This window comes from Salmo salar, unplaced genomic scaffold (assembly GCF_965601325.2).
Source record: "Salmo salar unplaced genomic scaffold, fSalSal1 ptg000306l, whole genome shotgun sequence".
NCBI lineage: Eukaryota > Metazoa > Chordata > Actinopteri > Salmoniformes > Salmonidae > Salmo > Salmo salar.
This window is the reverse complement of record NW_027675347.1, coordinates 1,710,001-1,727,500: the sequence shown is the minus strand read 5'-3', so window position 1 is coordinate 1,727,500 and position 17,500 is coordinate 1,710,001. Positions and strand designations below refer to the sequence as shown.

General features: G+C 42.0%; 1 protein-coding gene and 1 long non-coding RNA gene across 2 annotated transcripts in view; one reads left to right on the top strand and one right to left on the bottom strand.

The window, feature by feature from the left end:
* LOC145875698 (uncharacterized) overlaps positions 1 to 17,500 on the top strand; it is a 251,887-nt gene that overhangs the window by 114,353 nt on the left and 120,034 nt on the right. The window lies entirely within an intron of this gene.
* LOC145875689 (NLR family CARD domain-containing protein 3-like) lies at positions 5,012 to 7,560 on the bottom strand. The gene is made up of 2 exons (XM_082971524.1): positions 7,252 to 7,560; positions 5,012 to 6,867 (listed from the first exon to the last, which is right to left on the bottom strand). Exons 1-2 carry the CDS (start codon positions 7,463 to 7,465, stop codon positions 5,057 to 5,059), a joined length of 2,025 nt encoding a protein of 674 aa, XP_082827650.1. The 5' UTR covers positions 7,466 to 7,560; the 3' UTR covers positions 5,012 to 5,056.

Here is a 17,500-nt window from a genome sequence, read left to right as displayed (position 1 = left end):
GACTGGAGTCATTTTATTTACAAGTGAGTAGATAACATGTTTCTAAACACTACTAAAAGCATCCTGATGATGCCATGATTAAGAAAAATCATGAATGAATCATGAATAATAGTGAGAAAGTTAGAGAAGCTACAACAAAACATGCTAACCTCTCACCATTACCAATAACAGAGGATACAACAAAACATGCTAACCTCTCACCATTACCAATAACAGAGGCTACAACAAAACATGCTAACTCCTCACCATTACCAATAACAGAGGCTACAACAAAACATGCTAACCTCTCACCATTACCAATAACAGAGACTACAACAAAACATGCTAACCCCTCACCATTACCAATAACAGAGGCTACAACAAAACATGCTAACCTCTCACCATTACCAATAACAGAGAGGCTACAACAAAACATGCTAACCTCTCACCATTACCAATTACAGAGGCTACAACAAAACATGCTAACCTCTCACCATTACCAATAACAGAGGCTACAACAAAACATGCTAACCTCTCACCATTACCAATAACAGAGGCTACAACAAAACATGCTAACCTCTCACTATTACCAATAACAGAGGCTACAACAAAATATGCTAACCTCTCACCATTACCAATGTATTTATTTATAAGCACCTCACATTGTGGTTACTCACTACATGGTAGATATTCCCTCAGCGAAGTATGGCAGTTCCATGCAAGTTTCCTCACCAAGTCCAAGGCAGCACAGCGACCCATGCAGACAGTACTCCTTAGTAACCGATATCCCCATGGCAACACGAACTCGTTAAACTTCCCAAGCAATTATCTCCCGGTGTCACACGATGCTAGGCTAACCTCTAGGGTGGCTAATACCTCCACGACGAGACGGTAGCTTCAGTCTTTACTAAGTTTTAACTAAATTATAACAACTCTTTTATTAAATAAAACATGTATTTCCCTTCATGTCTTAGTAGCTATGGGTTTTGTTGTAGTTCTGTCGTCTTCTTTTATAATTTTTCTTCACCAACCGTCCTGAGGTAAAACGTCCATCCTTTCATCAACGTCTTTTTCCCTCCCGTTAACCAGGTCAACTCCCATTGGCCACAACTTAACAAGCGACCTTATTGGTCAAAACTTAAACTTCAAAGTAAAACAAACTATTCACTTATACGTTAAATAAATATTTCTTCAAAAAGCATAATGCATTAACAACATTACAGTTTAGGAGCAATTCAATCATCTTTTAAATATAATACCAATTAATTATAACAAATAAACTCAATACTTGGTTCAAACAAGGGTATTACAGAAACATACAGTCAATAATACAGTAGAAAAATAAGTCTATATACAATGTGAGCAAATGAAGTGAAATAAGGGAGGTAAAGGCAAAAAAAGGCCATGGTTGCAAAGTAAATACAATATAGCAAGTAAAACACTGGAATGGAAGATATGCAGTGGAAGAAAGTGCAAAGTAGAAATAATGGGGAGCAAAGGAGCTAAATAAATAAATACAGTAGGGGAAGAAGTAGTTGGGCTAAATTATAGATGGGCTATGTACAGGTGCAGTAATCTGTGAGCTGCTCTGACAGCTGGTGCTTAAAGCTAGTGAGGGAGATAAGTGTTTCCAGTTTTAGTGATTTTTGTAGTTCGTTCCAGTCATTGGCAGCAGAGAACTGGAAGAAGAGGTGGCCGAAGGAGGAATTTGCTTTGGGGGTGACCAGGGAGATATACCTGCTGGAGCGCGTGCTACAGGTGGGTGCTGCTATGGTGACCAGTGAGCGGAGATGAGGGGGGACTTTCTTTACCTAGCAGGGTCTTGTAGATGACCTGGAGCCAGTGGGTTTGGCAACGAGTGTGAAGCGAGGGCCAGACAACGAGAGCGTACAGGTCGCAGTGGTGGGTAGTACAGTGGGGGGAAAAAGTATTTGATCCCCTGCTGATTTTCTACCTTTGCCCACTTACAAAGACATGATCAGTCTATAATTTTAATGGTAGGTTTATTTGAACAGTGAGAGACAGAATAACAGCAAAAACAATCAAGAAAAAAGCATGTCAAAAATGTTGTATATTGATTTGCATTTTAATGAGGGAAATAAGTATTTGACCCCTCTGCAAAACATGACTTAGTACTTGGTGGCAAAACCCTTGTTGGCAATCAGAGGTCAGACGTTTCTTGTAGTTGGCCACCAGGTTTGCACACATCTCAGGAGGGATTTTGTCCCACTCCTCTTTGCAGATCTTCTCCAAGTCATTAAGGTTTCGAGGCTGACGTTTGGCAACTCGAACCTTTCAGCTCCCTCCACAGATTTTCTATGGGATTAAGGTCTGGAGACTGGCTAGGCCACTCCAGGACCTTAATGTGCTTCTTCTTGAGCCACTCCTTTGTTGCCTTGGCCGTGTGTTTTGGGTCATTGTCATGCTGGAATACCCATCCACGACCCATTTTCAATGCCCTGGCTGAGGGAAGGAGGTTCTCACCCAAGATTTGACGGTACATGGCCCCGTCCTTCGTCCCTTTGATGCAGTGAAGTTGTCCTGTCCCCTTAGCAGAAAAACACCCCCAAAGCATAATGTTTCCACCTCCATGTTTGACGGTGGAGATGGTGTTCTTGGGGTCATAGGCAGCAATCCTCCTCCTCCAAACACGGCGAGTTGACTTGATGTCAAAGAGCTCCATTTTGGTCTCATCTGACCACAACATTTTCACCCAGTTGTCCTCTGAATCATTCAGATGTTCATTGGCAAACTTCACACGGGCATGTATATGTATTCTTGAGCAGGAGGACCTTGCGGGCGCTGTAGGATTTCAGTCCTTCACGGCATAGTGTGTTACCAATTGTTTTCTTGGTGACTGTGGTCCCAGCTGCCTTGAGATCATTGACAAGATCCTCCCGTGGAGTTCTGGGCTGATTCCTCACCGTTCTCATGATCATTGCAACTCCATGAGGTGAGATCTTGCATGGAGCCCCAGGCCGAGGGATATTGACAGTTCTTTTGTGTTTCTTCCATTTGCGAATAATCGCACCATATGTTGTCACCTTCTTACCAAGCTGCTTGGCGATGGTCGTGTAGCCCATTCCAGCCTTGTGTAGGTCTACAATCTTGTCCCTGACATCCTTGGAGAGCTCTTTGGTCTTGGCCATGGTGGAGAGTTTGGAATCTGATTGATTGATTGCTTCTGTGGACGGGTGTCTTTTTTTACAGGTAACAAGCTGCGGTTAAGAGCACTCCCTTTACTTAAGAGTGTGCTCCTAATCTCAGCTCGTTACCTGTATAATAGACACCTGGGAGCCAGAAATCTTTCTGATTGAGAGGGGGTCAAATACTTATTTCCCTCATTAAAATGCAAATCAATTTATAACATTTCTGACATGAGTTTTTCTGGATCTTTTTGTTGTTATTATGTCTCTCACTGTTCAAATAAACCATTAAAATTATAGACTGATCCTTTCTTTGTCAGTGGACAAACGTACAAAATCAGCAGGGGATCAAATACTTTTTTCCCCCACTGTATATGGGGCTTTGGTGACAAAACGGATGGCACTGTGATAGACTGCATCCAATTTATTGAGTAGGGTATTGGAGGCTATTTTGTAAATGACATCGCCGAAGTCGAGGATCGGTAGGATGGTCAGTTTTACAAGGGTATGTTTGGCAGCATGAGTGAAGGATGCTTTGTTGCGAAATAGGAAGCCAATTCTAGATTTAACTTTGGATTGGAGATGCTTATAGTGAGTCTGGAAGGAGAGTTTACAGTCTAACCAGACACCTAGGTATTTGTAGTTGTCCACATATTCTTAGTCAGAACCGTCCAGAGTAGTGATGCTGGACAGGTGGGCAGGTGCAGGCAGCGATCGGTTGAAGAGCATGCATTTAGTTTTACTTGTATTTAAGAGCAGTTGGAGGCCACGGAAGGAGAGCTGTATGACATCGAAGCTCGTCTGGAGGTTAGTTAACACAGTGTCCAAAGAAGGGCCAGAAGTATACAGAATAACACCAATAACAAAGGGGGTCTGATCTTTGTGCCTCTGTAACTTTCTCATTCATCATCATTCACGATTCATTCATGATTATTCATAATCATGGTAGCATCCACATGAATGTAGAAGTGTTCAGAAACATCTTCTATTCTTACTGACAATACAAGTGAAGTGACTCCAAAATGACAGGACATTATTCACCATTCAGTTTCTATTAGGAAAAACATCATCCAAAACACAACCAAGACAAACTGCAAATGAATTCAACAAGTTTGTAGAATCACAAGCTTGATGTAATCACTGCAGGCATGGAATATGGTACAACTACTAAACTTATGACTACTTTAATACAATATAAGTCAATTTGTCCAAATAATTAAGACTTCTTCAAATAGGAGAACTACGTACAGAAAGTGCTTTAATTTGTAATTGGTAAAACAGCTATGTATGAAAATACCCTCAAATAAAAGGTGACATTCTGTAAGGTCACCTAATATGAAACAACTCAAATCCAAAATGCTGGATCATAGCACCACATTTAAAACTGTAAGCTTCACTGTCCAAACACATATGGTGTGTACTATGTGTGCCTGGTAAACACATGTGGATCTGGTGAACAGTTATCACTTGTTGACCAACTACAGGAATACTGACCTCAGAGTCTCCAGTTTACAGTGTGGATCCTCCAGTCCAGCAGAGAGCAGCTTCACTCCTGAATCCTTCAGGTCATTGTTACTCAGGTCCAGCTCTCTCAGGTGTGAGGGGTTTGACCTCAGAGCTGAGACCAGAGAAGCACAGCCTTCCTCTGTGACTCCACAGCCTGACAGCCTGACAAAGAGATCATCATGACTTCACAAACATACTGTTAATTTAACGAGTAGTGTAGAAGGACAATGGCATTTGGTTTATTCTCTCAAACAACATATAGATTCATCTTCCGTCTCCTAGAATTGTATTGTCATATTGTTATACTAATCGGATTTATTCAATATGTTATTCAATATAAAATTATATACATATTATAATACATATTTTTCTCTAAACATAATATTTCTTCCTGATGAATACTTCTTATATGTCATTTTATTTACTCACAGAGCAGCACTGGAGGCTTTGACCACTGGCAGCAGCCTCAGAAGACCTTCCTCTGATCTGGAGTATTTCTTCAGGTCAAACACATCCAGCTCCTTTTCTGAAGTCAGCAACACAAAGACCAGAGCTGACCACTGTGCAGGTGACAGGTTGGGTTTTGAGAGACTTCCTGATCTCAGGTAGCTTTGGATCTCCTCCACTAGAGAATGGTCATTCAGTTCATTCAGACAGTGGAACAGATTGATGCTCCTCTCTGGAGAGGGATTCTCCCTGATCTTCTCCTTGATGTACTTGACTGTTTCTTCATGGGTCTGTGAGCTGATTCTTGTCTTTGTCAGTAGACCTCGTAAGTGCTTCTGATTGGACTCCAGTGAGAGGCCCAGAAGGAAGCGGAGGAAAAGGTCCAGGTTTCCTGTCTCACTTTGTAAGGCTTTATCCACAGCACTCTTGTAGACAGTAACTTCAGTAACTTCAGGCTTGTCTCTGAACAGCGAGAAAAAGTATCTGAACATTGATTGTGGTTTGTCCATTAGATTCTCATTGTTGTTGATGAATGAGAGGAACACATACACAGCAGCCAGAAACTCCTGAATGCTCAGATGAACGAAGCAGTACACCTTGTCCTGGTACAGCACACATTCCTCTTTAAAGAGCTGTGTGCACAATCCTGAGTACACTGAGGCTTCATTGACATCAATGCCAGCCTCTTTCAGGTCTTTTTCATAGAAAATCAGATTGCCCTTCACTAGCTGTTGAAAAGCCAGTTTTCCCAGTGACAGAATGCTCTCGTTATTCAAGTGTGGATCTGTCTCTTCTTTCCCAAGATACTTTTCATTCTTCTGGTTGGTATGAAACACCACAAGGTGTGTGTACATCTCAGTCAGAGTCTTGGGCATCTCTTCTCTATTATGTTTCAGCATGTGTTCGAGGACTGTTGCAGAAATCCAACAGAAGACTGGAATGTGGCACATGATGTGGAGGCTCCTTGATGTCTTTATGTGTGAGATGATTCTGCTGGCCAGGTCCTCATCACTGAATCTCTTCCTGAAGTACTCCTCCTTCTGTGGGTCATTGAACCCTCGTACCTCTGTCACCTGGTCAACACACCCTGAAGGGATCTTATTGGCTGCTGCAGGTCGGGTAGTTATCCAGAGGAGAGCAGAGGGAAGCAGATTTCCCTTGATGAGATTTGTCAGCAGAACATCCACTGAGGTTGACTTTGTGACGTCCCAACAGATCTTGTTCTTCTGGAAGTCTAGGGGCAGTCGGCACTCATCCAGACCATCAAAGATGAACAGAACTTTGTACTTGTTGTAGATGGAGATTCCTGATTGTTTGGTTTCCATTGAGAAGTGATTGACAAGTTCAATCAAAGTGTGTTTGTCCTCTTTCATCAAATTCAGCTCCCGAAAAGGGAATGAAAATACAAATTGAACATCCTGATTTGCTTTTCCTTCAGCCCAGTCCAGAATGAACTTCTGCACAGAGACTGTTTTTCCAATGCCAGCGACTCCCTTTGTCAGCACAGTTCTGATACGTTTGTCTTGTCCGGTTAAGGGTTTGAAGATGTCGTTACATTTGATTGCAGTCTCTGGTCTTGCTTGTTTCCTGGTTGTTGTCTCAATCTGTCTCAGTTCATGTTCATTATTGACCTCTCCTGTTCCTCCCTCTGTGATGTAGAGCTCTGTGTAGATCTTATTGAGAAGTGTTGGGTTTCCTTGTTTAGCGATCCCCTCAAATACACATTGAACCTTCTTCTTTAGATTAGATTTGAGTTCACGTTGGCAAATCACAGCAGGATCATCTGAATCTAGAAATAACACAGAGGATATTAATGTTACGTCTGTTTTAATGCCTACAGTATTGTAGGACTGTTATAACATTTTAAATTATAATCATTTATCCCCTTAACTGTCTGTATAAATGTGTAAATGTTTTCTTAATGCATTACAGACTGGTGTGACTGATTATAATAATATTGGTGTTATTGATGGTATTATTAATGTTGTCTCTCTCTCTCTCTCTCTCTAAATTAATCACCACAACACATCCCTGCTGCTACTTGATGAGGTCACTAGGTGTTGTGTTAAGGCTGCGACAATATCATTGAGTTACACAGCTACTTTAGCTGTACTTTAGCTACAGCTTTTAAATGTTATAAAACAGCATTCAACATGAGGCAGACAGATCTTACATTTCTCCAGTGTGTCAGCAAGCTCCTTCTGGTTCATTTTCCTCAGGACGTGCAGTGTGATCTTCAGAGCCCCCTCTCTGGCACTGCTCTCCTGCTTCTCATCTTCAGCATCCACCACTTCCTCATCCTGCTTCTGACTCTCAAAGCATTCTGTGAGTTCTGGACTAAGAATCTTCTTGAACATCTTCAGCTCGTTCTTCACAAATGTCATCATTTTCTCTTCAAGCAACTAAAATAAATCAAGTAAATAAGTTAAGCAAGAGAAGAAATGCTTTCTCATTAACACATTAATGAATAATTGACAGATCAACTTTACTTGAGGTAAACAAAAACAAATGTACATAACAGGACCACATACACTGAATATAGAGTCCAGGTCTGTTTGATGACTCTGGGAAGACTGACCACTGAGAATCTCTGACTCTGATCTCTCCTGTTGGTTTCTGTGGACAAAACATGAGATTACATCTCCTCATCCAGGGAGTACACACACACACACACACACACACACACACACACACACACCACACACACACACACACACACACACACACACACACACACACACACGGAGGGAATGTTGTGTTTGTTTAATATTGTTTTAGGACTATGAAAATGGACTAAAGGATTAGTCTATGGATTATGAAAACAACAAAATAAATGTGAAAATGTGAGAGGAGAAATGACTAGAGACAGTGTTGTTTAACTCACTGACCATGACCCATGAGTTCTTCTTACCTTTGTTCAGTAGAAAAGTCTCCCTCTCTAAACTGTATAGGTAGCTTCATAGACCGGTCACTCTTCATGGACACACAGCTGGGAACAGGGGAGGCTGGTCTCTCCTGCTTTATTGGTCTTCAACACAACAGAGACAAACATTACATCTCTCATCTACTCTGATCTCAGATGGGAAACATAAGAAGAGTTTAATTCCAAAACGCTACATATCCATTTTCAGAAATGTTGGTAAATTAGCTTTTATTGTTTAAAGAAATTATTAATGAGATTGGTGTGTTTTTCACTATCTAATCATGACATGGGGTTGATCAATGACAGACATGTATTTGTTTAAAATCTATCACTTAATGATTTCATTTCAGAGAGACAAATATTAATTGTGTTTTTATGTTGGATAAAAGTAGAGACTCAGAGCTAGAAAATGGTATATCATACACTACATTTGAGGAACAATGGGAAAGTAATTCTGCTTTGAAAGTTGATAAACTTGTAACATCACTTTTGAGAGAATGTCCTTTGAATGTTTTGGTACCTACTGGAGAGCTCTTCTTTGTCTACAGGGCTGTTACTTTGGCAGATAATGTCACCCATCTAAATAAATAGTTGTTATATATATAATTAACTAAATGTATGGTGTTTTTGTTTTATGTCAGTTTAATTTTGTTATGCTATAAACATTTTATTTTATTATAAGTGGTAAAAGGAACTAGAAAATGTTATATTTTGCGATTCTGAGTAATTACTACTTTAGTAAAGAATTACACATTATTCAGTACTACTGCAGTTGCTACATAATTCCAATAGATGGCAGCATAAGACCACAAATGATATTTCAGAATATTAGTTTAGTTTTCTCCCTGGATGCACCACCACTCCCCCTCACAGGAAAACTCCTGTGTGAGCTTCTTTCTGTCCCTTTACACACTGCTAATGCAAGAGGAAGGACTGAAAAAGCATTTAACAGATTACTGTGAAGTAATATAATGATGATTCATGTTTATTATTACCTGTTTTTATGCTCATGTTTGAAATTATACTTCATTACTATAACGATTATCAATAAGCCTGAACATTAATTCAGACACCTCTGGTTGAGAAAAACGTATTTTCCTGGTACATTCATTGTCAAATTCATCAACCAGCATCGAGCCACTCTGTCTTCTCTCTCTAGTAGTCAACTCAGCCCCGGTAAAAAGCTGGTGTCGTCACTCTGCCTTCTCTCTCTAGTAGTCAACTCAGCCCCGGTAAAAAGCTGGTGTCGTCGCTCTGCCTTCTCTCTCTAGTAGTCAACTCAGCCCCGGTAAAAAGCTGGTGTCTTCACTCTACCTTCTCTCTCTAGTAGTCAACTCAGCCCCGCTAAAAAGCTGGTGTCGTCGCTCTGTCTTCTCTCTCTAGTAGTCAACTCAGCCCCGGTAAAAAGCTGGTGTCTTCACTCTACCTTCTCTCTCTAGTAGTCAACTCAGTCCCAGTAAAAACCTGGTGTCATCACTCTGCCTTCTCTCTCTAGTAGTCAACTCAGCCCCAGTAAAAAGCTGGTGTCTTCACTCTGCCTTCTCCAGGGGCATGTTGAGGTAAATTTACTAAGGGGTTGAATTATGTAATTTTTTGGTGGGCAGGAAGACGCACTCTTGTCTTTTCTATTCCGACGTTGTTTACTCCCCATATCAGATATGAAGATGACTTTTTATAATGCATATATACTGAGGTTGATGTTCTGACTAGCGATTATTTACCCAGGGTTACATACCTGCTATAGTCACTACTATTTTGCTCTCCCAAAAGCAACACAGCCCTAAAACGAGATATATAGCTAACTAAAGTCATGTTAATGAGTGACCATTTTAGAAAATCATGGGACATATAGTCTGTGGTTGCATGCTATTTTATGTCAATCATATTGCTGCTTGTAGCCTATAACTGATGCTTCGTGGTCTTATGCTGCCATCTATTGGAAATATTTAGCAATTAAAAGATATTAATGCACATTCAGACGTTGGTGAGGCAGCTGAGAATTAAAAAAAAAATGGAATGTGTCCAGCCTACTTGAGGTGCCCCGAAAATAATATTCAAAAGATTAGTCCTTGGACACAGAGGGGTTAAACACTAAAGTTACCATCCATCTAGTGAAGAGAAGAGAACTGGACAGAGGTAGCCAGCATCCGTCCGGTTCTGAGGGAGGATAGGATAACTAGGATGCTGCTGGTAGAGTAGCTAGCTAGCTTACCTAGCTGTACCGACTAGCTAGGATAACTAGGATGCTGCTGGTAGAGTAGCTAGCTAGCTTACCTAGCTGTACCGACTAGCTAGGATAACTAGGATGCTGCTGGTAGAGTAGCTAGCTAGCTTACCTAGCTGTACCAACTAGCTAGGATAACTAGGATGCTGCTGGTAGAGTAGCTAGCTAGCTTACCCAGCTGTACCGAATAGCTAGGATAACTAGGATGCTGCTGGTAGAGTAGCTAGCTAGCTTACCTAGCTGTACCGACTAGCTAGGATAACTAGGATGCTGCTGGTAGAGAAGCTAGCTAGCTTACCTAGCTGTACCGACTAGCTAGGACAACTAGGATGCTGCTGGTAGAGTAGCTAGCTAGCTAGCTTACCTAGCTGTACCGACTAGCTTGGCTACCTAGCAGGACGTTCGTCTGTCGTTTGTCTCGATGATGATGACGAATCCGGTGAACCACAAAATGAAACAAGGATAGAGAGTGAAAAGGATCTGGCTACACTCATACTGTCCCTGACCGTAAAGCAAAAAGCAAATTGAACAGTAAACTTCAGCGTCTCAACACCGTAATGAACTCCATCGTTATTCCCCAAGATCACCTCAGCCAACTCTGCGCGTAACCGGGACAATATGCTTGGTGCCACACCGTACGGGGACGCGGACAGTTCTGTACGGGGTCGGGGACAGTTCCAGAACGCGGACATGAGCAGTGCAACACAATCAACTAACCCAGTCTTTACAGTGGTTTACATTAGTGATATTCATTTTTCTTTATGTTAAACAAACATTTATTCTAACAATATTTTGAGATCTGGGCCCATGTCCACAAAGCGTCTCAGAGTAGAAAATAGGTCGCATAAGTGCTGAGAATAAAGACATTTTACACTTATGGGTATAAATTTAAGCTATGCATGAAGTCTCTAGTCCCACCTAGTCAGCAGATATTTAGGACACATCGTGAGCTGTCCTAAGTAGTTAAGAGTTAACAGCAGGTGTCTTGATAATACAATAGAATAATGCAGTGAGTCAGTGGTTCCTGCGCCACATGTAATTGCGCTGGAGTAGTTAAAATAATGTTTTATATTTCTATATAATCAATCCATTAATAATATATGTCTTGTGCTTTTGGCAATGATTTATGTATAATATTTATGTATAACAAGTGATACCATGTATGTCTGCATAGCATTTTGTCTTCATTTTGGCAGATTAACTCATGCTTATTTCTGAAGATTAACTCAGGTTTTCGCCCAGTGGCTAAGGAGTTGGAGCTGTGGCAGGAGTTGGACCTGTGGCTGAAAGGTGGCTGGTTTGAATCCCGGGCCGGGTGCTAGTAAAAACGGGAGGAATTGATCTGACCACTGGAGGGCTGCTGGGTTCACATCCTCAAAACATTCACCTTTCGTTGATCAGAACTCTAGAGGTTCTTCTTCACTGATCCCAAATATATATATAACTTTTAGTGGTTCCATATATTAAGGAAGTGATAGAAGCCTTTTTGGTTCTATAAGGAACCTTCTTTTCTAAGAGTGTAAAATTAACACGTTTTTCTTTTGATTATTTCATTATCTACATCATGTTATTTCAAGATATCCCTTTGGAGCGCAACATCACTTTGTTAAAAAATAATCCTAAATTGGGCATAAATTGGGCAAATTGAAGACATCTCGGGCGTAATATGTGTTCGATGAAAATGAACATTGTATTCAACGTTGTAGGCAACATTATTGGCAAGGGACTTGATGCCTACTATGCCAAAGCTATTTAGAGTTGTTAAACGGGTGTGAAGAGTGTGTTGATATAACGATAATATTGTCAAAATTCTGATTGTAACAACGATCAGAATTGGTTAAAAAACTATGCATTCCATTATATTAGGCAATAATTAAGAGTAGACAAAGTGGTCGTGTCATGTGAAAATTCTATCAAATGTCTTACATTGCAACGAGTACAGTCAGGGTGCCGTGGAGCCCCTGCAGTACCTCCACAGACCCCGGATTGAGAACCCCTGATTTAGCAGATGCTCTTATCCAGAGAGATTTACAGTAAGTGCATTCATCTTAATATTTATTTTGGGAATAAACGTAAAAAAATCTTCATAAAAGGATATGAACTATGACCTGTCCACCAAACATGATACCTTGTTGTGCTGCTGATCCAGTTTCTACTGGTCTGACTGAGGATATGAACTCTGACCTGTCCACCAGACGTGATACCTTGTTGTGCTGCTGATCCAGTTTCTACTGGTCTGACTGAGGATATGAACTCTGACCTGTTCACCAGACGTGATACCTTGTCCCGAAACTGTAGTTTCAACCCCCTCCCTCCCTCCCTCCCTCCCTCCCTCCCTCCCTCCCTCCCTCCCTCCCTCTCTCTCCCTCCCTCCCAATCCATCCCTCTTTCTCCCTCCCTCAACCTCTGAATGCTCAACTATGAAAAGCAACCTCACATTTACTCCTGAGGTGCTGACCTGTTGCAACCTCTATAACCACTGTGATTATTATTTCACCCTGCTGGTCATCTAGGAACATTTGAACATCTTGAAGAACGATCTGGCCTTAATGGCCATGTACTCTTATAATCTCCACCCGGCACAGCCAGAAGAGGACTGGCCACCCCTCATAGCCTGGTTCCTCTCTACCCAGTACAGCCAGTAGAGGACTGGTCACCCCTCAGAGCCTGGTTCCTCTCTACCCAGCACAGCCAGAAGAGGACTGGCCACTCCTCAGAGCCTGGTTCCTCTCTACCCAGCACAGCCAGAAGAGGACTGGCCACCTCTCATAGCCTGGTTCCTCTCTACCCAGCACAGCCAGTAGAGGACTGGCCACCCCTCATAGCCTGGTTCCTCTCTACCCAGTACAGCCAGAAGAGGACTGGCCACTCCTCATAGCCTGGTTCCTCTCTAGGTTTCTTCCTATGTTCCTGCCTTTCTAGGGAGTTTTTCCAGCCACTGGGCTTCAACATCCGAACATGATCTGTTCAGCACGAGACGATCGTTAGACCCAATGACGTGTTTCTGCCAATGAGCTTCAAATCAAATCAAATTGTATTTGATAAAAAATTAATTAATAATAATAACAATAAAATAACGATAACGAGACTATAAGGAGTACCAGTACTGAGTCAATATGCAGGGGTACCAGGTAGTTGAGGTAATAATGAGACTATAAGGAGTACCAGTACTGAGTCAATGTGCAGGGGTACCAGGTAGTTGAGGTAATAATGAGACTATAAGGAGTACCAGTACTGAGTCAATGTGCAGGGGTACCAGGTAGTTGAGGTAATAATGAGACTATAAGGAGTACCAGTACTGAGTCAATGTGCAGGGGTACCAGGTAGTTGAGGTAATAATGAGACTATAAGGAGTACCCATACTGAGTCAATGTGCAGGGGTACCAGGTAGTTGAGGTAATAATGAGACTATTAGGATTACCAGTACTGAGTCAATGTGCAGGGGTACCAGGTAGTTGAGGTAATAATGAGGCTATAAGGAGTACCCATACTGAGTCAATGTGCAGGGGTACCAGGTAGTTGAGGTAATAATGAGACTATAAGGAGTACCAGTACTGAGTCAATGTGCAGGGGTACCAGGTAGTTGAGGTAATAATGAGACTATAAGGAGTACCAGTACTGAGTCAATGTGCAGGGGTACCAGGTAGTTGAGGTAATAATGAGACTATAAGGAGTACCAGTACTGAGTCAATGTGCAGGGGTACCAGGTAGATGAGGTAATAATGAGACTATAAGGAGTACCAGTACTGAGTCAATGTGCAGGGGTACCAGGTAGTTGAGGTAATAATGAGACTACAAGGAGTACCAGTACTGAGTCAATGTGCAGGGGTACCAGGTAGTTGAGGTAATAATGAGACTATAAGGAGTACCAGTACTGAGTCAATGTGCAGGGGTACCAGGTAGTTGAGGTAATAGTGAGACTATAAGGAGTACCAGTACTGAGTCAATGTGCAGGGGTACCAGGTAGTTGAGGTAATAATGAGGCTATAAGGAGTACCAGTACTGAGTCAATGTGCAGGGGTACCAGGTAGTTGAGGTAATAAGGAGACTATAAGGAGTACCAGTACTGAGTCAATGTGCAGGGGTACCAGGTAGTTGAGGTAATAATGAGACTATAAGGAGTACCAGTACTGAGTCAATGTGCAGGGGTACCAGGTAGTTGAGGTAATAATGAGACTATAAGGAGTACCAGTACTGAGTCAATGTGCAGGGTACCAGGTAGTTGAGGTAATAATGAGACTATAAGGAGTACCAGTACTGAGTCAATGTGCAGGGGTACCAGGTAGTTGAGGTAATAATGAGACTATAAGGAGTACCAGTACTGAGTCAATGTGCAGGGGTACCAGGTAGTTGAGGTAATAATGAGACTATAAGGAGTACCAGTACTGAGTCAATGTGCAGGGGTACCAGGTAGTTGAGGTAATAATGAGACTATAAGGAGTACCAGTACTGAGTCAATGTGCAGGGGTACCAGGTAGTTGAGGTAATAATGAGACTATAAGGAGTACCAGTACTGAGTCAATGTGCAGGGGTACCAGGTAGTTGAGGTAATAATGAGGCTATAAGGAGTACCAGTACTGAGTCAATGTGCAGGGGTACCAGGTAGTTGAGGTAATAATGAGACTATAAGGAGTACCAGTACTGAGTCAATGTGCAGGGGTACCAGGTAGTTGAGGTAATAATGAGACTATAAGGAGTACCAGTACTGAGTCAATGTGCAGGGGTACCAGGTAGTTGAGGTAATAATGAGACTATAAGGAGTACCAGTACTGAGTCAATGTGCAGGGGTACCAGGTAGTTGAGGTAATAATGAGACTATAAGGAGTACCAGTACTGAGTCAATGTGCAGGGGTACCAGGTAGTTGAGGTAATAATGAGACTATAAGGAGTACCAGTACTGAGTCAATGTGCAGGGGTACCAGGTAGTTGAGGTAATAATGAGACTATAAGGAGTACCCATACTGAGTCAATGTGCAGGGTACCAGGTAGTTGAGGTAATAATGAGACTATAAGGAGTACCAGTACTGAGTCAATGTGCAGGTGTACCAGGTAGTTGAGGTAATAATGAGACTATAAGGATTACCAGTACTGAGTCAATGTGCAGGGGTACCAGGTAGTTGAGGTAATAATGAGGCTATAAGGAGTACCAGTACTGAGTCAATGTGCAGGGGTACCAGGTAGTTGAGGTAATAATGAGACTATAAGGAGTACCAGTACTGAGTCAATGTGCAGGGGTACCAGGTAGTTGAGGTAATAATGAGACTATAAGGAGTACCAGTACTGAGTCAATGTGCAGGGGTACCAGGTAGTTGAGGTAATAATGAGACTATAAGGAGTACCAGTACTGAGTCAATGTGCAGGGGTACCAGGTAGTTGAGGTAATAATGAGACTATAAGGAGTACCAGTACTGAGTCAATGTGCAGGGGTACCAGGTAGTTGAGGTAATAATGAGACTACAAGGAGTACCAGTACTGAGTCAATGTGCAGGGGTACCAGGTAGTTGAGGTAATAATGAGATTATAAGGAGTACCAGTACTGAGTCAATGTGCAGGGGTACCAGGTAGTTGAGGTAATAATGAGACTATAAGGAGTACCAGTACTGAGTCAATGTGCAGGGGTACCAGGTAGTTGAGGTAATAATGAGACTATAAGGAGGACCAGTACTGAGTCAATGTGCAGGGGTACCAGGTAGTTGAGGTAATAATGAGACTATAAGGAGGACCAGTACTGAGTCAAAGTGCAGGGGTACCAGGTAGTTGAGGTAATAATGAGACTATAAGGAGTACCAGTACTGAGTCAATGTGCAGGGGTACCAGGTAGTTGAGGTAATAATGAGACTATAAGGAGGACCAGTACTGAGTCAATGTGCAGGGGTACCAGGTAGTTGAGGTAATAATGAGACTATAAGGAGGACCAGTACTGAGTCAAAGTGCAGGGGTACCAGGTAGTTGAGGTAATAATGAGACTATAAGGAGTACCAGTACTGAGTCAATGTGCAGGGGTACCAGGTAGTTGAGGTAATAATGAGACTATAAGGAGTACCAGTACTGAGTCAATGTGCAGGGGTACCAGGTAGTTGAGGTAATAATGAGGCTATAAGGAGGACCAGTACTGAGTCAAAGTGCAGGGGTACCAGGTAGTTGAGGTAATAATGAGACTATAAGGAGTACCAGTACTGAGTCAATGTGCAGGGGTACCAGGTAGTTGAGGTAATAATGAGACTATAAGGAGTACCAGTACTGAGTCAATGTGCAGGGGTACCAGGTAGTTGAGGTAATAATGAGACTATAAGGAGTACCAGTACTGAGTCAATGTGCAGGGGTACCAGGTAGTTGAGGTAATAATGAGACTATAAGGAGTACCAGTACTGAGTCAATGTGCAGGGTACCAGGTAGTTGAGGTAATAATGAGACTATAAGGAGTACCAGTACTGAGTCAATGTGCAGGGGTACCAGGTAGTTGAGGTAATAATGAGACTATAAGGAGTACCAGTACTGAGTCAATGTGCAGGGGTACCAGGTAGTTGAGGTAATAATGAGACTATAAGGAGTACCAGTACTGAGTCAATGTGCAGGGGTACCAGGTAGTTGAGGTAATAATGAGACTATAAGGAGTACCAGTACTGAGTCAATGTGCAGGGGTACCAGGTAGTTGAGGTAATAATGAGACTATAAGGAGTACCAGTACTGAGTCAATGTGCAGGGGTACCAGGTAGTTGAGGTAATAATGAGACTATAAGGAGTACCAGTACTGAGTCAATGTGCAGGGGTACCAGGTAGTTGAGGTAATAATGAGACTATAAGGAGTACCAGTACTGAGTCAATGTGCAGGGGTACCAGGTAGTTGAGGTAATAATGAGACTATAAGGAGTACCAGTACTGAGTCAATGTGCAGGGGTACCAGGTAGTTGAGGTAATAATGAGACTATAAGGAGTACCAGTACTGAGTCAATATGCAGGGGTACCAGGTAGTTGAGGTAATTGAGGTAATATGTACATGTAAGTAGGGGTAAAAGTGACTAGGCAATCAGGATAGAGATTACATCTCCTCATCCAGGGAGAGCACACACACACACACACACACACACACACACACACACACACACACACACACACACACACACACACACACACACACACACACACACAGGGAGGGAATGTTGTGTTTGTTTAATATTGTTTAAGGACTATGAAAATTGAAAAAAGAAATGTGAAAATGGGAGAGGAGAAATGACTAGAGACAGTGTTGTTTAACTCACTGACCATGACCCATGA